Source organism: Coregonus clupeaformis, unplaced genomic scaffold (assembly GCF_020615455.1).
Source record: "Coregonus clupeaformis isolate EN_2021a unplaced genomic scaffold, ASM2061545v1 scaf1066, whole genome shotgun sequence".
Classification (NCBI taxonomy): domain Eukaryota; kingdom Metazoa; phylum Chordata; class Actinopteri; order Salmoniformes; family Salmonidae; genus Coregonus; species Coregonus clupeaformis.
The window spans coordinates 161,868-184,367 of NW_025534520.1; the positions used below are offsets into that span (position 1 = coordinate 161,868).

General features: G+C 44.7%; 1 protein-coding gene across 1 annotated transcript; it reads right to left on the reverse strand.

Moving 5' to 3' along the window:
• Window positions 1–603: 603 nt before the first annotated feature.
• On the reverse strand, window positions 604–20,515 carry LOC121558869 (activin receptor type-2B-like; the record flags this gene model as incomplete). Its single annotated transcript, XM_041872222.2, has 4 exons — window positions 604–894; window positions 5,483–5,634; window positions 5,731–5,846; window positions 20,235–20,515. Coding segments are annotated over 4 exons (723 nt in total), but the record flags the coding sequence as incomplete, so codon positions are not given.
• Window positions 20,516–22,500: the final 1,985 nt, after the last annotated feature.

The window sequence follows — 22,500 nt, forward strand, 5'->3', positions numbered from 1 at the left end:
CAGAGCGACTTACAGGAGCAATTAGGGTTAAGTGCCTTGCTCAAGGGCACATTTACGTCATTTAGCAGACGCTCTAGACCAGAGCGACTCACAAATTGATGCATTCACCCTATAGCCAGTGGGATAACCACTTTACAATTTTTTTTATTTTTTATTTGTTTGGGGGGGGGGGGTAGAAGGATTACTTTATCCTATCCCAGGTATTCCTTAAAGAGGTGGGGTTTCAAATGTCTCCGGAAGGTGGTGAGCGACTCCGCTGTGTGTGGGGGGGGTAGAAGGATTACTTTATCCTATCCCAGGTATTCCTTAAAGAGGTGGGGTTTCAAATGTCTCCGGAAGGTGGTGAGCGACTCCGCTGTGTGTGTGGGGGGGGGGGGGGTAGAAGGATTACTTTATCCTATCCCAGGTATTCCTTAAAGAGGTGGGGTTTCAAATGTCTCCGGAAGGTGGTGAGCGACTCCGCTGTGTGTGTGGGGGGTAGAAGGATTGCTTTATCCTATCCCAGGTATTCCTTAAAGAGGTGGGGTTTCAAATGTCTCCGGAAGGTGACATTGTTCATAGGAGTGATGGTACATCCTCAACTGTGCTTGAAACGTGGTCTGATTTTTATGTTTTGTAGGTCTACACAGAAAACAGGCAATAATATATACAAAATCTCTGTAACTAGCAACTGTACTTCTGCAGATGGAACATGGTTTCCTCCACAGCAATACAGTATCGTCAAATCTCATAAACCCCAGACTCTCTTACCTGAACAGGGAAGATCTTCACAGCCACATATTCACTCATCAGTTGGGCCTTCCACACACAGCCGAAGCGCCCCCTAGCCTTCACCTCCAGTAACTGCAGAGGCTTCAGCCCCACCATGGGAGAGGGAGGGGTTTGCCCGGGGTCCTGACACACAGACAGAGAGAGGGAGAAAGCACTACAACCTGATGAACAATTCCATATCACATTCCATTAATTCCATATCACATTCCATTAATTCCATATCACATTCCATTAATTCCATATCACATTCCATCAATTCCATATCACATTCCATCAATTCCATATCACATTCCATCAATTCCATATCACATTCCATCAATTCCATATCACATTCCATCAATTCCATATCACATTCCATCAATTCCATATCACATTCCATCAATTCCATATCACATTCCATCAATTCTCTGATACTTTCCTTGACCTTCTTTATGTGTAGGTGTTTGGCTGTGATCCTTTGCCAATAATTGTTCTTTTAACAAAATCAGATCTTTTGCCAATAATTATGCAAGAGATCAGAATTGGGCTGCCTGTGTAAACACAACCTTTTTTCATGAAACTGTCTTGTTTGTGCTGATATAGAATCATAATGAATAAAGAATTCCCTTTCAGATGATATGGTCCCTGGGGGACGTGATCCTAAAGCAGATGATATGGTCCCTGGGGACGTGATCCTAAAGCAGATGATATGGTCCCTGGGGGACGTGATCCTAGAGCAGATGATATGGTCCCTGGGGGACGTGATCCTAGAGCAGATGATATGGTCCCTGGGGACGTGATCCTAGAGCAGATGATATGGTCCCTGGGGGACGTGATCCTAGAGCAGATGATATGGTCCCTGGGGACGTGATCCTAGAGCAGATGATATGGTCCCTGGGGACGTGATCCTAGAGCAGATGATATGGTCCCTGGGGACGTGATCCTAGAGCAGATGATATGGTCCCTGGGGACGTGATCCTAGAGCAGATGATATGGTCCCTGGGGAGCGTGATCCTAGAGCAGATGATATGGTCCCTGGGGGACGTGATCCTGAAAGCAGATGATATGGTCCCTGGGGACGTGATCCTAGAGCAGATGATATGGTCCCTGGGGGACGTGATCCTAGAGCAGATGATATGGTCCCTGGGGGACGTGATCCTAGAGCAGATGATATGGTCCCTGGGGGACGTGATCCTAGAGCAGATGATATGGTCCCTGGGGGACGTGATCCTAGAGCAGATGATATGGTCCCGGGGACGTGATCCTAGAGCAGATGATATGGTCCCTGGGGGACGTGATCCTAAAGCAGATGATATGGTCCCTGGGGGCGTGATCCTAGAGCAGATGATATGGTCCCTGGGGGCGTGATCCTAGAGCAGATGATATGGTCCCTGGGGAACCTGATCCTAGAGCAGATGATATGGTCCCTGGGGACGTGATCCTAGAGCAGATGATATGGTCCCTGGGGACGTGATCCTAAAGCAGATGATATGGTCCCTGGGGGACGTGATCCTAGAGCAGATGATATGGTCCCTGGGGGACGTGATCCTAGATCAGCAATAAGATGATATGGTCCCTGGGGGACGTGATCCTAGAGCATATGATATGGTCCCTGGGGACGTGATCCTAGATCAGATGATATGGTCCCTGGGGGACGTGATCCTAAAGCAGATGATATGGTCCCTGGGGACGTGATCCTAGAGCAATAAGATGATATGGTCCCTGGGGGACGTGATCCTAGAGCAGATGATATGGTCCCTGGGGGACGTGATCCTAGAGCAGATGATATGGTCCCTGGGGACGTGATCCTAAAGCAGATGATATGGTCCCTGGGGACGTGATCCTAGACAGCAAAAGATGATATGGTCCCTGGGGGACGTGATCCTAGAGCAGATGATATGGTCCCTGGGGACGTGATCCTAGATCAGATGATATGGTCCCTGGGGGACGTGATCCTAGAGCAGATGATATGGTCCCTGGGGGACGTGATCCTAGAGCAGATGATATGGTCCCTGGGGGACGTGATCCTAGAGCAGATGATATGGTCCCTGGGGGACGTGATCCTAGAGCAGATGATATGGTCCCTGGGGGACGTGATCCTAGAGCAGATGATATGGTCCCAGGGGGACGTGATCCTAAAGCAGATGATATGGTCCCTGGGGACGTGATCCTAAAGCAGATGATATGGTCCCTGGGGGACGTGATCCTAAAGCAGATGATATGGTCCCTGGGGGACGTGATCCTAGAGCAGATGATATGGTCCCTGGGGACGTGATCCTAGAGCAGATGATATGGTCCCTGGGGGACGTGATCCTAAAGCAGATGATATGGTCCCTGGGGACGTGATCCTAAAGCAGATGATATGGTCCCTGGGGACGTGATCCTAGAGCAGATGATATGGTCCCTGGGGGACGTGATCCTAGAGCAGATGATATGGTCCCTGGGGGACGTGATCCTAAAGCAGATGATATGGTCCCAGGGGAACCTGATCCTAAAGCAGATGATATGGTCCCTGGGGACGTGATCCTAGAGCAAGATGATATGGTCCCTGGGGACGTGATCCTAAAGCAGATGATATGGTCCCTGGGGGACGTGATCCTAGAGCAGATGATATGGTCCCTGGGGACGTGATCCTAGAGCAGATGATATGGTCCCTGGGGGACGTGATCCTAGAGCAGATGATATGGTCCCTGGGGACGTGATCCTAGAGCAGATGATATGGTCCCGGGGGACGTGATCCTAAAGCAGATGATATGGTCCCTGGGGGACGTGATCCTAGAGCAGATGATATGGTCCCTGGGGGACGTGATCCTAAAGCAGATGATATGGTCCCTGGGGGACGTGATCCTAGAGCAGATGATATGGTCCCTGGGGACGTGATCCTAGAGCAGATGATATGGTCCCTGGGGGCGTGATCCTAGAGCAGATGATATGGTCCCTGGGGGACGTGATCCTAAAGCAGATGATATGGTCCCTGGGGACGTGATCCTAGAGCAGATGATATGGTCCCTGGGGACGTGATCCTAAAGCAGATGATATGGTCCCTGGGGACGTGATCCTAAAGCAGATGATATGGTCCCTGGGGGACGTGATCCTAAAGCAGATGATATGGTCCCTGGGGGACGTGATCCTAGAGCAGATGATATGGTCCCAGGGGAACGTGATCCTAAAGCAGATGATATGGTCCCTGGGGGACGTGATCCTAGAGCAGATGATATGGTCCCTGGGGACGTGATCCTAGAGCAGATGATATGGTCCCTGGGGGGACGTGATCCTAGAGCAGATGATATGGTCCCTGGGGGACGTGATCCTAGAGCAGATGATATGGTCCCTGGGGGACGTGATCCTAAAGCAGATGATATGGTCCCTGGGGGACGTGATCCTAGAGCAGATGATATGGTCCCTGGGGACGTGATCCTAGAGCAGATGATATGGTCCCTGGGGACGTGATCCTAGAGCAGATGATATGGTCCCTGGGGGACGTGATCCTAGAGCAGATGATATGGTCCCTGGGGAACCTGATCCTAGAGCAGATGATATGGTCCCTGGGGGACGTGATCCTAAAGCAGATGATATGGTCCCTGGGGGACGTGATCCTAGAGCAGATGATATGGTCCCTGGGGGACGTGATCCTAGAGCAGATGATATGGTCCCTGGGGACGTGATCCTAAAGCAGATGATATGGTCCCTGGGGACGTGATCCTAGAGCAGATGATATGGTCCCTGGGGACGTGATCCTAGAGCAGATGATATGGTCCCTGGGGGACGTGATCCTAGAGCAGATGATATGGTCCCTGGGGGACGTGATCCTAGAGCAGATGATATGGTCCCTGGGGACGTGATCCTAGAGCAGATGATATGGTCCCTGGGGACGTGATCCTAGAGCAGATGATATGGTCCCTGGGGGACGTGATCCTAGAGCAGATGATATGGTCCCTGGGGACGTGATCCTAGAGCAGATGATATGGTCCTTGGGGGACGTGATCCTAGAGCAGATGATATGGTCCCTGGGGACGTGATCCTAGAGCAGATGATATGGTCCCTGGGGACGTGATCCTAGAGCAGATGATATGGTCCCTGGGGGACGTGATCCTAGAGCAGATGATATGGTCCCTGGGGACGTGATCCTAGAGCAGATGATATGGTCCCTGGGGACGTGATCCTAGAGCAGATGATATGGTCCCTGGGGACGTGATCCTAAAGCAGATGATATGGTCCCTGGGGGACGTGATCCTAAAGCAGATGATATGGTCCCTGGGGACGTGATCCTAAAGCAGATGATATGGTCCCTGGGGGACGTGATCCTAGAGCAGATGATATGGTCCCTGGGGGACGTGATCCTAGAGCAGATGATATGGTCCCTTGGGGACGTGATCCTAGAGCAGATGATATGGTCCCTGGGGGGACGTGATCCTAGAGCAGATGATATGGTCCCTGGGGACGTGATCCTAGAGCAGATGATATGGTCCCTGGGGGACGTGATCCTAGAGCAGATGATATGGTCCCTGGGGGACGTGATCCTAGAGCAGATGATATGGTCCCTGGGGACGTGATCCTAGAGCAGATGATATGGTCCCTGGGGACGTGATCCTAGAGCAGATGATATGGTCCCTGGGGGACGTGATCCTAAAGCAGATGATATGGTCCCTGGGGACGTGATCCTAGAGCAGATGATATGGTCCCTGGGGGACGTGATCCTAGATCAGCACTAGTTGAAGTGGAGTGGTCTCACCTCACTGATGTCAACATGTCCGTAGGGTGATTTTCGGTGTCGGTACATCCACAGAGCCAGTAGCAGGGTCAGCGACAGAACACACAGAGCTAGCAGACTGTACACCAGGATATTCAACAGAGACGGCACTCTGGGAGGGGGACGGATTTTCACTTGGGAGGAGAAGAGATCACAGGTCAATCAACCAGTAAGTCAGTCAGTCAGTTTTTTTTTTTTAAGAATGGGGTTCAAAGGTCATGTCCACTCACCCCTGTTGCCGGCGGCGATGAGGTCAGGAAGGTGTGTGAACCCCTCGTTGCAGTAGTTCCCCTCACAGCAGCAGAAGAACACCTGGGGATTCACTTCCCTGGACACACACTCCTGCCTGACGAGAGAGACACATTCTATTACTTCAAATGTTACTCTCATACGTCTGTAATACTGCTAGAATGATTTGAGTAAGGCCATTGTAACCTCATGGTGTTACATACAGTTTACATACACCTTAGCCAAATACATTTAAACTCAGTTTTTCACAATTCCTGACATTTAATCCTAGTAAAAATTCCCTGTCTTAGGTCAGTTAGGATCACCACTTTATTTTAAGAATGTGAAATGTCAGAATAATAGTAGAGATAATTATTTATTTCAGCTTTTATTTATTTCATCACATTCCCAGTGGGTCAGAAGTTTACATACACTCGATTAGTATTTGGTAGCATTGCCTTTAAATTGTTTAACTTGGGTCAAACGTTTCGGGTAGCTTTCCACAAGCTTCCCACAATAAGTTGGGTGCATTTTGGCCCATTCCTCCTGACAGAGCTGGTGTAACTGAGTCAGGTTTGTAGGCCTCCTTGCTCGCACACACTTGTTCAGTTCTGCCCTCAAATTGTCTATGGGATTGAGGTCAGGGCTTTGTGATGGCCACTCCCAATACCTTGACTTTGTTGTCCTTAAGCCATTTTGCCACAACTTTGAAAGTATGCTTGGGGTCATTGTCCATTTGGAAGACCCATTTGCGACCAAGCTTTAACTTCCTGACTGATGTCTTGAGATGTTGCTTCAATATATCCACAAAAGTATGATCTTTGTCCCCATGTGCAGTTGCAAACCGTAGTCTGGCTTTTTAATGGCGGTTTTGGAGCAGTAGCTTCTTCCTTGCTGAGCGGCCTTTCAGGTTATGTCGATATAGGACTCGTTTTACTGTGGAGATAGATACTTTTGTACCCGTTTCCTCCAGCATCTTCACAAGGTCCTTTGCTGTTGTTCTGGGATTGATTTGCACTTTTCGCACCAAAGTATATTCATCTCTAGGAGACAGAACGCGTCTCCTTCCTGAGCGGTATGACGGCTGCGTTGTCCCATGGTGTTTATACTTGCGTACTATTGTTTGTACAGATGAACGTAGTACCTTCAGGCGTTTGGAAATTGCTCCCAAGGATGAACCAGACTTGTGGAGGTCTACCATTTTTTTTCTGAGGTCTTGGCTGATTTCTTTTGATTTTCCTATGATGTCAAGCAAAGAGGCACTGAGTTTGAAGGTAGGCCTTGAAATACATCCACAGGTACACCTCCAATTGACTCAAATTATGTCAATCAGCCTATCAAAAGCTTCTAAAGCCATGACATAATTTTCTGGAATTTTCCAAGCTGTTGAAAGGCACAGTCAACTTAATCTATGTAAAGTTCTGACCCACTGGAATTGTGATACAGTGAATTATAAGTGAAATAATCTGTCTGTAAACAATTGTTGGAAAAATTACTTATGTCATGCACAAAGTAGATGTCCTAACCGACTTGCCAAAACTATAGTTTGTTAACAAGAAATGTGTGGAGTGGTTGAAAAACAAGTTTTAATGACTCCAACCTAAGTGTATGTAAACTTCCGACTTCACCAGCTCTGTCAGGAGGAATGGGCCAAAATTCACCCAACTTATTGTGGGAAGCTTGTGGAAGGCTACCCGAAATGTTTGACCCAAGTTAAACAAGTTAAAAGGCAACGCTACCAAATACTAATTGAGTGTATGTAAACTTCCGACTTCAACTGTAGTTGATCTGTGATTGATTTGTATTTCCAATGCGCATAGTATTTTTTGTTATTACACAAGTGGAATAAGGACCAGTGCCGCCTATCCCCGTAACTGACGGCTTTAGATGAAGACCGGCATGAAAATAAAATAACCGTCATAACCGTATAATTTTGTATAATATTTTAAAGACGGGGACGACCAGGCATTCGTGCAGTTGAGTCACATAGAAATAGAATGAATGAATAGAACGGGCTTGGAACCTCTAATCCTGGCAATTTGAGTGGTAAACTCAGGGGTACACTCTCAATGGCTTCCTGGTATTGTGATGCAATCATTTCCATGGTAATGTAGAATGTTCATTCAAATGGGATGTCAACTTCTGTGGCTCATGCAATGGAACGTATTGTTTGTGACGTCAGTTGAGTTGAAATCAACAAATCACAGCACATATTGATGGGTTCACTTCCTGCTTTGCTCCTACAGTGGGGAAAAAAAGTATTTAGTCAGCCACCAATTGTGCAAGTTCTCCCACTTAAAAAGATGAGAGAGGCCTGTAATTTTCATCATAGGTACACGTCAACTATGACAGACAAATTGAGGAAAAAAATCCAGAAAATCACATTGTAGGATTTTTAATGAATTTATTTGCAAATTATGGTGGAAAATAAGTATTTGGTCACCTACAAACAAGCAAGATTTCTGGCTCTCACAGACCTGTAACTTCTTCTTTAAGAGGCTCCTCTGTCCTCCACTCGTTACCTGTATTAATGGCACCTGTTTGAACTTGTTATCAGTATAAAAGATACCTGTCCACAACCTCAAACAGTCACACTCCAAACTCCACTATGGCCAAGACCAAAGAGCTGTCAAAGGACACCAGAAACAAAATTGTAGACCTGCACCAGGCTGGGAAGACTGAATATGCAATAGGTAAGCAGCTTGGTTTGAAGAAATCAACTGTGGGAGCAATTATTAGGAAATGGAAGACATACAAGACCACTGATAATCTCCCTCGATCTGGGGCTCCACGCAAGATCTCACCCGTGGGGTCAAAATGATCACAAGAACGGTGAGCAAAAATCCCAGACCCACACGGGGGGACCTAGTAAATTACCTGCAGAGAGCTGGGACCAAAGTAACAAAGCCTACCATCAGTAACACACTACGCCGCCAGGGACTCAAATCCTGCAGTGCCAGATGTGTCCCCCTGCTTAAGCCAGTACATGTCCAGGCCCGTCTAAAGTTTGCTAGAGTGCATTTGGATGATCCAGAAGAGGATTGGGAGAATGTCATATGGTCAGATGAAACCAAAATATAACTTTTTGGTAAAAACTCAACTCGTCGTGTTTGGAGGACAAAGAATGCTGAGTTGCATCCAAAGAACACCATACCTACTGTGAAGCATGGGGGTGGAAACATCATGCTTTGGGGCAGTTTTCCTGCAAAGGGACCAGGACGACTGATCCGTGTAAAGGAAAGAATGAATGGGGCCATGTATCGTGAGATTTTGAGTGAAAACCTCCTTCCATCAGCAAGGGCATTGAAGATGAAACGTGGCTGGGTCTTTCAGCATGACAATGATCCCAAACACACCGCCCGGGCAACGAAGGAGTGGCTTCGTAAGAAGCATTTCAAGGTCCTGGAGTGGCCTAGCCAGTCTCCAGATCTCAACCCCATAGAAAATCTTTGGAGGGAGTTGAAAGTCTGTGTTGCCCAGCGACAGCCCCAAAACATCACTGCTCTAGAGGAGATCTGCATGGAGGAATGGGCCAAAATACCAGCAACAGTGTGTGAAAACCTTGTGAAGACTTACAGAAAACGTTTGACCTGTGTCATTGCCAACAAAGGGTATATAACAAAGTTTTGAGAAACTTTTGTTATTGACCAAATACTTATTTTCCACCATAATTTGCAAATAAATTCATTAAAAATCCTACAATGTGATTTTCTGGATTTTTTTCTTCTCATTTTGTCTGTCATAGTTGACGTGTACCTTCTGTCATAGTTGACATGTACCTATGATGAAAATTACAGGCCTCTCTCATCTTTTTAAGTGGGAGAACTTGCACAATTGGTGGCTGACTAAATACTTTTTTTCCCCACTGTATGGGTACACTTGTAATGGCTGCCAGTCCACCCATTATGCCATCGTTGACTTGAATGTGGACGCCCGTTCTATTCATTCCATTTCTATAACGCATGCGGTCAGGAGCTGAGGAGAGTCGAAAAAATGTTTGTTTATCAAGGAGAGTGGAATATATACAGTGGGGAGAACAAGTATTTGATACACTGCCGATTTTGCAGGTTTTCCTACTTACAAAGCATGTAGAGGTCTGTCATTTTTATCATAGGTACACTTCAACTGTGAGAGACGGAATCTAAAACAAAAATCCAGAAAATCACATTGTATGATTTTTAAGTAATTCATTTGCATTTTATTGCATGACATAAGTATTTGATCACCTACCAACCAGTAAGAATTCCGGCTCTCACAGACCTGTTAGTTTTTCTTTAAGAAGCACTCCTGTTCTTCACTCATTACCTGTATTAACTGCACCTGTTTGAACTCGTTACCTGTATAAAAGACACCTGTCCACACACTCAATCAAACAGAATCCAACCTCTCCACAATGGCCAAGACCAGAGAGCTGTGTAAGGACATCAGGGATAAAATTGTAGACCTGCACAAGGCTCGGATGGGCTACAGGACAATAGGCAAGCAGCTTGGTGAGAAGGCAACAACTGTTGGTGCAATTATTAGAAAATGGAAGAAGTTCAAGATGACGGTCAATCACCCTTGGTCTGGGGCTCCATGCAAGATCTCACCTCGTGGGTCATCAATGATCATGAGGAAGGTGAGGGATCAGCCCAGAACTACACGGCAGGACCTGGTCAATGAGCTGAAGAGAGCTGGGACCACAGTCTCAAAGAAAACCATTAGTAACACACTACGCCGTCATGGATTAAAATCCTGCAGCGCATGCAAGGTCCCCCTGCTCAAGCCAGCGCATGTCCAGGCCCGTCTGAAGTTTGCCAATGATTATCTGGATGATCCAGAGGAGGAATGGGAGAAGGTCATGTGGTCTGATGAGACAAAAATAGAGCTTTTTGGTCTAAACTCCACTCGCCTTGTTTGGAGGAAGAAGAAGGATGAGTACATCCCCAAGAACACCATCCCAACCGTGAAGCATGGAGGTGGAAACATCATTCTTTGGAGATGCTTTTCTGCAAAGGGGACAGGACGACTGCACCGTATTGAGGGGAGGATGGATGGGGCCATGTATCGTGAGATCTTGGCCAATAACCTCCTTCCCTCAGTAAGAGCATTGAAGATGGGTTGTGGCTGGGTCTTCCAGCATGACAACGACCCGAAACACACAGCCAGGGCAACTTTGTGGTCCTCTGTAGCTCAGCTGGTAGAGCACGGCGCTTGTAACGCCAAGGTAGTGGGTTCGATCCCCGGGACCACCCATACACAAAAAATTTATGCACGCATGACTGTAAGTCGCTTTGGATAAAAGCGTCTGCTAAATGGCATATTATTATTAAGGAGTGGCTCCGTAAGAAGCATCTCAAGGTCCTGGAGTGGCCTAGCCAGTCTCCAGACCTGAACCCAATAGAAAATCTTTGGAGGGAGCTGAAAGTCCGTATTGCCCAGCGACAGCCCCGAAACCTGAAGGATCTGGAGAAGGTCTGTATGGAGGAGTGGGCCAAAATCCCTTCTACATTTTGTGCAAACCTGGTCAAGACCTACAGGAAACGTATGATCTCTGTAATTGCAAACAAAGGTTTCTGTACCAAATATTAAGTTCTGCTTTTCTGATGTATCAAATACTTATGTCATGCAATAAAATGCAAATGAATTACTTAAAAATCATACAATGTGATTTTCTGGATTTTTGTTTTAGATTCCGTCTCTCACAGTTGAAGTGTACCTATGATAAATATTACAGACCTCTACATGCTTTGTAAGTAGGAAAACCTGCAAAATCGGCAGTGTATCAAATACTTGTTCTCCCCACTGTATATATACAGTACCAGTCAAAAGTTTGGACAGACCTACTCATTCAAGGGTTTTTCTTTATTTTTACTATTTTCTACATTGTAGAATAATAGTGAAGACATCAAAACTATGAAATAACACATATGGAATCATGTAGTAAACAAAAAAAAAGTGTTAAACAAATCAAAATATTATTTTATATTTGAGATTCTTCAAATAGCCACCCTTTGCCTTGATGACAGCTTTGCACACTCTTGGCATTCACTCAACCAGCTTCACCTGGAATGCTTTTCCAACAGTCTTGAAGGAGTTCCCACATATGCTGAGAACCTTGTTGGCTGCTTTTCCTTCACTCTGCGTTCCGACTCATCCCAAACCATCTCAATTGGGTTGAGGTCAGGGGATTGTGGAGGCCAGGTCATCTGATGCAGCACTCCATCACTCTCCTTCTTGGTAAAATAGCCCTTACACAGCCTGGAGGTGTGTTGGGTCATTGTCCTGTTGAAAAACAAATGATAGTCCCACTAAGCCCAAACCAGATGGGATGGCGTATCGCTGTAGAATGCTGTGGTAGCCATGCTGGTTAAGTGTGCCTTGAATTCTCAATAAATCACAGACAGTGAAACCAGCAAAGCACCCCTGCATCATAACACCTCCTCCTCCATGCTTTACGGTGGTAAATACACATGCGGAGATCATCCGTTCACCCACACCGCGTCTCAAAAACACACGGCGGTTGGAACCAAAAATCTCCAATTTGGACTCCAGACCAAAGGACAAATTTCCACTGGTCTAATGTCCATTGCTCGTGTTTCTTGGCCCAAGCAGGTCTCTTCTTCTTATTGATGTCCTTTAGTAGTGGTTGCTTTGCAGCAATTCGACCATGAAGGCCTGATTCACACAGTCCCCTGTGAATAGTTGATGTTGAGATGTGTCTGTTACTTGAACCCTGTGAATAATTTATTTGGGCTGCAATTTCTGAGGCTGGTAACTCTAATGGACGTATCCTCTGCAGCAGAGGTAACTCTGGGTCTTCCATTCCTGTGGTGGTCCTCATGAGAGCCAGTTTCATCAAAGCGCTTGATTGTTTTTGCGATTGCACTTGAATAAACTTTAAAAGTTCTTGAAATGTTCAGCATCGACTGACCTTCATGTCTTAAAGTAATGATGGACTGTCGTTTCTCTTTGCTTATTTGAGCTGTTCTTGCCATAATATGGACTTGGTCTTTTACCAAATAGGGCTATCTTCTGTATACCCCCCCTACATTGTCACAACACAACTGATTGGCTCAAACGCATTAAGAAGGAAAGAAATTCCACAAATTAACTTTTAAGAAGGCACACCTGTTAATTGAAATGCATTCCAGGTGACTACCTCATGAAGCTGGTTGAGAGAATGCCAAGAGTGTGCAAAGCTGTCATCAAGGCAAAGTGTGGCTATTTGAAGAATCTCAAATATAAAATATATTTTGATTTGTTTAACACTTTTTTGGTTACTACATGATTCCATATTACAGTGACCACTGTCATTTGTTTGGCCAATAAACGTCACAGCCCTACCCACGAGTCCTCTCACAACACCCAGTAAAAGGTTCTACGTGTCGGGTAGCTGTCATAACAGTTGGTAAGTAGTGTCTAGTACCTGTCATAACAGTTGGTAAGTAGTGTCTAGTACCTGTCATAACAGTTGGTAAGTAGTATCTAGAACCTGTCATAACAGTTGGTAAGTAGTGTCTAGTACCTGTCATAACAGTTGGTAAGTAGTGTCTAGTACCTGTCATAACAGTTGGTAAGTAGTATCTAGTACCTGTCATAACAGTTGATAAGTAGTGTCTAGTACCTGTCATAACAGTTGGTAAGTAGTATCTAGTACCAGTCATAACAGTTGGTAAGTAGTATCTAGTACCTGTCATAACAGTTGATAAGTAGTGTCTAGTACCTGTCATAACAGTTGATAAGTAGTGTCTAGTACCTGTCATAACAGTTGGTAAGTAGTATCTAGTACCTGTCATAACAGTTGATAAGTAGTGTCTAGTACCTGTCATAACAGTTGGTAAGTAGTATCTAGTACCAGTCATAACAGTTGGTAAGTAGTATCTAGTACCTGTCATAACAGTTGATAAGTAGTGTCTAGTACCTGTCATAACAGTTGGTAAGTAGTATCTAGTACCTGTCATAACAGTTGGTAAGTAGTGTCTAGTACCTGTCATAACAGTTGGTAAGTAGTATCTAGTACCTGTCATAACAGTTGGTATGTAGTATCTAGTACCTGTCATAACAGTTGGTAAGTAGTATCTAGTACCTGTCATAACAGTTGGTAAGTAGTATCTAGAACCTGTCATAACAGTTGGTAAGTAGTATCTAGTACCTGTCATAACAGTTGGTAAGTAGTATCTAGTACCTGTCATAACAGTTGGTAAGTAGTATCTAGAACCTGTCATAACAGTTGGTAAGTAGTATCTAGTACCTGTCATAACAGTTGGTAAGTAGTATCTAGTACCTGTCATAACAGTTGGTAAGTAGTATCTAGTACCTGTCATAACAGTTGGTAAGTAGTATCTAGTACCTGTCATAACAGTTGGTAAGTAGTATACTAGATCCCTGACCTAAATTCCATGCTACCGCTACTTATTAGCAAGCACTCCGCTGCTTCAACTGTCATTGTCCATGTTGGGTCAAATGACATTAAACTCCAGCAGTCAGAGAAATTGAGAGACGATTTTAAAACATTGATAAATACGCTGCTGGAATCTGGGAAGCAGTGCGTTGTTTCCAGTCCTTTTCATTCCCCACGGATATGGTTTTTAGTCGTATACGCCAATTACACACCTGGCTTAAGGGATACTGCTGCACCATGGGAATTCCTTTTGTGGATAACTTTGCAGCTTTTACAGACCGACCAGGTCTATTTCTTCGGGACAATTTACATCTTAACAGGTATGGCTCCAGCATCCTCTCCACCAACATGTCTCTTACTCTTGCCTCATGTAGAGCCTTTGATACCTGACGTTGTGTCTTTTCGGGGGTTGACTTTTGGGATTGTACGCTCCCCTATCAGACTATGTTCAATGCTCCTCTCCCAGTTTCATTAATTAGTCCCTCAATTGCAAATATGGAACAAACTTCAGCTAACAACCTTTCTGCAATTCCCAGATTATTGTCCAATCACCGTATTGCGAATACTACTTACATGCAGAGAGGTATTGTTAGTAGTAAACTTGTCCCCATAAAATGGAGCTCTGTCAATAGCCCGAAAATGGTTTATTGCTCATTCAGTGCAGCTTTAGGTGCTACCCTGGATACTCCATCTGATATGAATTCCCGTAGCAATGGCATTGGAATAATTCATTTGAATGCTAGAAGCCCTGATCCAAAAGTTGGACTTTATTGAAATGTTGGTCTCGCAATCAAATGTTGACGTACTGATTGTATCTGAATCGTGGCTGTGTGGTTCTGTGCCCGATTCAGATGTTCAGTTGATTGGGTACAATATTTTTTTTAGAGCTGATAGAGTTGGTAGAGGTGGTGGTATCGCGATTTATGTAAAATGCTGCTTAAATGTTTCTGTGTCCATATCAACCTCTGTCCCAAAGCAATATGAATGTCTAGTTTTAAATGTGGTACTTGGTAATAATGCTCATTTAACTCTAGCAGGGGTATATCCCCCCCCCTCAGCTCCTCCTTGTACTCTATGCAAATTATCTGATATACTGTCTAACTATGCAAACTCTGAATTACTGATTTGGGGAGATTTTAACCTGGATTGGCTTTCACCAGTATCCGATAAATTAAAAGATATTTGTACTGAGCTAAATCTAACTCAGCGGATAACTAAACCAACCCGTCCCAACTTTAAGAATCCAGTCAAATCTACTCTAAAACATACCCGCTTAAGAAGCACAGAGTAAGAAACCGAACCAGTTCTTGGTTCTCTCCTGAATTGTCAGGTCTTTTTCTGCAAAAGAATCGGGCCTGGGCCTTGGCGAGGAAAACAGGTACTCCAGCTGATTGGCTGTTTTTTAGGCAATTGAGAAATAAATGTACTGCAGCTGTCAAAAAGGCAAAATCAAATTACTTCCTTAATGCTATGACAGATTCCGCAGGAGATCCTGGAAAAATTCTGGAAAACCGTTAATTCACTGAAACGGGGGAATTCTGCTGTTTCTCTTCCTAACCACTGCGCCTACTCCTGAGTGGCGCAGTGGTCTAAGGCACTGCATCGCAGTGCTAACTGTGCCACTAGAGATCCTGGTTCGAATCCAGGCTCTGTCGCAGCCGGCCGTGACCGGGAGACTAATGGGCGGCGCACAATTGGCCCAGCGTCGTCCAGGGTAGGGGAGGGAATGGCCGGCAGGGATGTAGCTCAGTTGATAGAGCATGGCGTTTGCAACGCCAGGGTTGTGGGTTCGATTCCCACGGGGGGCCAGTATAAAAAAATAAATAAAAATGTATTCACTAACTGTAAGTCACTCTGGATAAGAGCGTCTGCTAAATGACTAAAATGTAAAATGTAAATGTAAGCAAATTATCTCAGACTCCTGTATTCTAAGTGAAAAAAATTATATTTGTGATGCTTTTAATAAGCATTTCATCTCTGCTGGTTTTTTATTTGAAAAGAAAAGTGGCCATTGTGGTACTGGCCAGTTAGTTTATTTTTCGTCTTGCTTTTCAACTGTTACTCTGAAAAATGGTAACCCTGGTTTTTGTTTCCAGATAATAACTGAAGCAGAGGTTGTAGCTGCCCTGTGTGCCATTGATACTAAGAAATCCTTAGGCGCTGACAACTTAGACCCGTACTTACTTAAGTGTGCTGCACCTTTCGTTGCTGGTTCAGTGACACACATTTTTAATCTAACATTAAGCACAGGAAATATCCCTAAGTTGTGGAAAGCAGCTTTTGTTCTGCCGTTACATAAGGGAGGTGACGGTAGTGATTTGGATAACTATCGACCCATCTCTAGGCTCCCTTGTCTGGCAAAGATCCTAGAATCTATAGTCAACAAACAGTTACAATCTTTTCTTTCTGTTAACAGTATTTTTAGCCCCAATCAATCTGGTTTTAGATCTAAACACAGTTCCACATCGGCCACTATGCTTGTTGTAAATGATATTGCAAATGCCTTAGATGATAGAAAGCACTGTGCTGCGTTGTTTGTAGATTTGTCAAAAGCTTTTGACACTGTAGACCACGCTATCCTTTTGAGTAAGCTGTCATCTATAGGACTGGGCACTGATGCCTGTCGATGGTTTTAGGACTATTTTAAAGATAGAACTCAGGCCGTCATGGTCGACGGGGTCAAGTCTGACCCCTTCCAGTTACTTAAAGGGGACCCTCTGACCCCTTCCAGTTACTTAAAGGGGACCCTCTGACCCCTTCCAGTTACTTAAAGGGGACCCTCTGACCCCTTCCAGTTACTTAAAGGGGACCCTCTGACCCCTTCCAGTTACTTAAAGGGGGACCCTCTGACCCCTTCCAGTTACTTAAAGGGGGACCCTCTGACCCCTTCCAGTTACTTAAAGGGGGACCCTCTGACCCCTTCCAGTTACTTAAAGGGGGACCCTCTGACCCCTTCCAGTTACTTAAAGGGGGACCCTCTGACCCCTTCCAGTTACTTAAAGGGGGACCCTCTGACCCCTTCCAGTTACTTAAAGGGGACCCTCTGACCCCTTCCAGTTACTTAAAGGGGACCCTCTGACCCCTTCCAGTTACTTAAAGGGGACCCTCTGACCCCTTCCAGTTACTTAAAGGGGACCCTCTGACCCCTTCCAGTTACTTAAAGGGGGACCCTCTGACCCCTTCCAGTTACTTAAAGGGGACCCTCTGACCCCTTCCAGTTACTTAAAGGGGACCCTCTGACCCCTTCCAGTTACTTAAAGGGGACCCTCTGACCCCTTCCAGTTACTTAAAGGGGACCCTCTGACCCCTTCCAGTTACTTAAAGGGGTCCCTCAGGGTTCAATAATTGGCCCACTATTGTTCTCACTTTATATAAACAACATTGGTGATGATGTCAGATATTGTAAATTCAATTTATATGCAGATGACCCAGTGATGTACTCTATTGCTCCAACAGCGGACCAAGCTTTAATGCAGTTGGAGCTTTAATGATTTTAGGATACTACAGGGGTCTCTTTTACAGCTTCAACTTGTTTTAAACGCTAAGAAAACAAAATGTCATGTTTTTTTTCTAGGTCTAAACTCTCAATTAGAAACACTTTTGTAATCACTAGCTTGGATGGTACTCAAATCAAACAGGTCTCTGCATATACACACTTAGGGGTATGGTTAGATGATAGGCTTTCTTTTAAAAAAACATGTTACTGAATTGGGAAAAAAGCTCAAATTCAAGATAGGGTTCCTTTACAGAAACAGGGCTTGTCTGTCCTCCGTAAATAGAAAACAAATTGTGCAGGCTACTTTTATGTCCGTTTTAGATTATGGTGATATTATCTATATGCATGCATCGGCAAACACATTAAAACCACTGGATGCTATTTACCATTGTGCACTCAGGTTTATCACGGGTGATAGTTACAAAACTCATCACTGTATCCTATATCAACATGTGGGTTGGGCCTCTCTATCTGTGAGGCGAGAGCAACATGCTCTCTTGTTTATTTATAAAGCACTATAGACACTCTGGTGTCCCTTGCCCATTTTAAAAATGTTATGGAGGATCAATATGATGTTGTCTGTGATTGTTTCTGTTGAATTGTGTTTTTTGTTTTGTATGTTTGAAATGTTCTTGTCTGTATGTCTAAAACTGTACACGTCAACATGTTTACACAGGGCACAGCCGTAAAAGAGATCCACGTCTCAGTCTGTTTTTCCCTGTTAAAGTTCAAATTAAAAATAAAAATAATAAAAATAACAGTTGGTAAGTAGTGTCTAGTACCTGTCATAACAGTTGGTAAGTAGTGTCTAGTACCTGTCATAACAGTTGGTAAGTAGTATCTAGAATCTGTCATAACAGTTGATAAGTAGTATCTAGAATCTGTCATAACAGTTGATAAGTAGTATCTAGTACCTGTCATAACAGTTGGTAAGTAGTGTCTAGTACCATTCATAACAGTTGGTAAGTAGTATCTAGAATCTGTCATAACAGTTGGTAAGTAGTGTCTAGTACCTGTCATAACAGTTGATAAGTAGTGTCTAGTACCTGTCATAACAGTTGGTAAGTAGTATCTAGTACCTGTCATAACAGTTGGTAAGTAGTGTCTAGTACCTGTCATAACAGTTGGTAAGTAGTGTCTAGTACCTGTCATAACAGTTGAAAAGTAGTGTCTAGTACCTGTCATAACAGTTGATAAGTAGTATCTAGTACCTGTCATAACAGTTGGTAAGTAGTGTCTAGTACCTGTCATAGCAGTTGGTAAGTAGTGTCTAGTACCTGTCAAAGCAGTTGGTAAGTAGTGTATAGTACCATTCATAACAGTTGGTAAGTAGTGTATAGTACCATTCATAACAGTTGGTAAGTAGTGTCTAGTACCTGTCATAACAGTTGGTAAGTAGTATCTAGTACCAGTCATAAGAGTTGATAAGTAGTATCTAGTACCAGTCATAACAGTTGGTAAGTAGTGTTTAGTACCTGTCATAACAGTTAGTAAGTAGTATCTAGTACCTGTCATAACAGTTGGTAAGTAGTGTCTAGTACCTGTCATAACAGTTGGTAAGTAGTATCTAGTACCAGTCATAGCAGTTGGTAAGTAGTGTCTAGTACCTGTCATAACAGTTGGTAAGTAGTATCTAGTACCAGTCATAAGTTGGTAAGTAGTATCTAGTACCTGTCTTAGCAGTTGATAAATAGTGTCTAGTACCTGTCATAACAGTTGGTAAGTAGTATCTAGTACCTGTCATAACAGTTGGTAAGTAGTATCTAGTACCTGTCATAACAGTTGGTAAGTAGTATCTAGAACCTGTCATAACAGTTGGTAAGTAGTGTCTAGTACCTGTCATAACAGTTGGTAAGTAGTGTCTAGTACCCGTCATAGCAGTTGAAAAGTAGTGTCTAGTACCTGTCATAACATTTAAATTACATTTTAGACATTTAGCAGACGCTCTTATCCAGAGCGACTTACAGTGTTTAGTGAGTGCAGATTTTGAAGGCAACCCGCAAATTCCACTATTGTGGCTAATCCTTATTGTGGCTATTTTCACAACACATTATCCGGTCCGGTCAAGCCTCACCAGCCAGATGAAGTTTACTGGCTGCTTATAACGTTAGCTTTGGGCAACAGGGTTAAGCAGCTGGCTAGCTAGTTATTTTCATGAACTGAATTCAGTTGAATAACAGTTGGTAAGTAGTATCTAGTACCTGTCATAGCAGTTGGTAAGTAGTATCTAGTACCTGTCATAACAGTTGGTAAGTAGTATCTAGTACCTGTCATAGCAGTTGGTAAGTAGTATCTAGTACCTGTCATAGCAGTTGGTAAGTAGTATCTAGTACCTGTCATAGCAGTTGGTAAGTAGTATCTAGTACCTGTCATAACAGTTGGTAAGTAGTATCTAGTACCTGTCATAGCAGTTGGTAAGTAGTATCTAGTACCTGTCATAGCAGTTGGTAAGTAGTATCTAGTACCTGTCATAGCAGTTGGTAAGTAGTATCTAGTACCTGTCATAGCAGTTGTAAGTAGTGTCTAGTACCTGTCATAGCAGTTGTAAGTAGTATCTAGTACCTGTCATAGCAGTTGGTAAGTAGTATTTAGTACCTGTCATAGCAGTTGTAAGTAGTGTCTAGTACCTGTCATAGCAGTTGAAGTCATCCAGCCAGCAGCCTTTCTTCACCAGTTTGATGGTTCCTGAGATGTTGAGCCAGGAGGAGTAGCAATGTAGTCTCTTATCCTTCTCTCCCTCACACCTCTCCACACCACTCTGGTTGGTACGCTCTGTACGCCAGTTATCATTGTAGTACACACACTCTCTGGTCTCCACATAGCCATGGCCCCAGCCTAGTGGAGAGACAGGAGAGGGAGGAGAGATGAGAGAGAGGAGAGACAGGAGAGAGAGGAGAGACAAGAGAGAGAGGAGAGACATGAGACACAGGAGAGAGAGGAGTGGAGAGACAGGAGAGAGAGAAGTGGAGAGACAGGAGAGAGAGGAGAGACAGGAGACAGAGGAGAGACAGGAGAGGGAGCAGAGATAGGAGACAGAGGAGAGACAGGAGACAGAGGAGAGACAGGAGAGAGAGGAGAGACAGGAGAGAGAGGAGAGACAGGAGAGACATGAGAGAGAGGAGAGAGAGGATAGAGAGGATAGACAGGAGAGGAGAGACAGGAGACAGAGGAAAAGAGGAGAGACAGGAGAGAGAGGAGAGACAGGAGAGAGAGGAGAGACAGGAGAGAGAGGAGAGACAGAGAGACAGGAGAGAGAGGAGAGACAGGAGAGGAGAGACAGGAGAGAGAGGAGAGACAGGAGAGAGAGGAAAGACAGGAGAGGAGAGACAGGAGAGAGAGGATAGACAGGAGAGGAGAGACAGGAGAGGAGAGACAGGAGAGACAGGAGAGAGAGGAGAGACAGGAGAGGCAGGAGGAGAGACAGGAGAGACAGGAGAGGAGAGACAGAGGAGAGACAGGAGAGACATGAGAGAGAGGAGAGACAGGAGAGAGAGGAGAGACAGGAGAGAGAGGAGACAGAGGAGAGACAGGAGAGGAGACAGGTGAGACAGGAGAGAGAGGAGAGACAGGAGAGGGAGGAGAGGAGAGACAGGAGAGACTGAGTTCTCATATAGGCTAAACAGGTATACAGTTATCATTGTAATACACATTCTCTGGTCTCAGGGTTTCCGATAGCAGTAAAATGTCACCAGCAGTAAATGTACTGTTAATCCCTGTCATTTGGTTACCTTCATTTCTGTTAATGCAGAGGTGTAGCTCCTTTCCTCTCTCTCCAATAATACTTATTTATCGGAGTGGAAACATTGTTTGCAGAGTTCACAACCTCCTACACTTATGATATAAACCAAAACGTATTTCTCACAACCATCATTTTTTAACTGTCTTTTGTTTGGAGTGCTCCATGTGAGTGTGTGTTTGGAGTGCTCCATGTGAGTGTGTGTTCGGAGTGCTCCATGTGAGTGTGTGTTTGGAGTGCTCCATGTGAGTGTGTGTTCGGAGTGCTCCATGTGAGTGTGTGTCTGGAGTGCTCCATGTGAGTGTGTGTTCGGAGTGCTCCATGTGAGTGTGTGTTCGGAGTGCTCCATGTGAGTGTGTGTTCGGAGTGCTCCATGTGAGTGTGTGTTCGGAGTGCTCCATGTGAGTGTGTGTTCGGAGTGCTCCATGTGAGTGTGTGTTCGGAGTGCTCCATGTGAGTGTGTGTCTGGAGTGCTCCATGTGAGTGTGTGTTCGGAGTGCTCCATGTGAGTGTGTGTTCGGAGTGCTCCATGTGAGTGTGTGTCTGTCTGGTTTCTGTGCTGATAATGTTGAGGGAGCGCGCACGCCTGAGCCTGCTGCACGGGAATATAGGAAAGTGTATTTTTAACATCCATTGCAAATGGCTCCATTCACACAAGTCATAGACTGTTCCCTCTGCTACCGCACAGCAAGCGATTCCCGTAGGGGCCAAGTCTAGGACCAAAAGGCTCCTTAACAGCTTCAAGCCATTAGACTGCTGAACAATTAATCAAATGGCCACCCGGACTATTTACACTGCTGCTACTCGCTGTTTATTATCTATGCATAGTCACTTTACCCCTACCTGTACGAATGACCTCAACTAACCTGTACCCCCCCACATTGACTCGGTACCGGTACCCCCTGTATATAGCCTAGTTATTGTTATTTTATTGTGTTACTTTTTATTTTATTTTTAACTTTAGTTTATTTAGTAAATATTTTCTTAACTCTATTTTCTTAACTGCATTGTTGGTTAAGGGCTTGTAAGTAAGCATTTCAGGGTAATTCGGCGCATGTGACAAATACAATTTGATTTGACTCATGCTCCAGTGATTCCTGATGCTACTCCTGATAACAGATGGACTCATGCTCCAGTGATTCCTGATGCTACTCCTG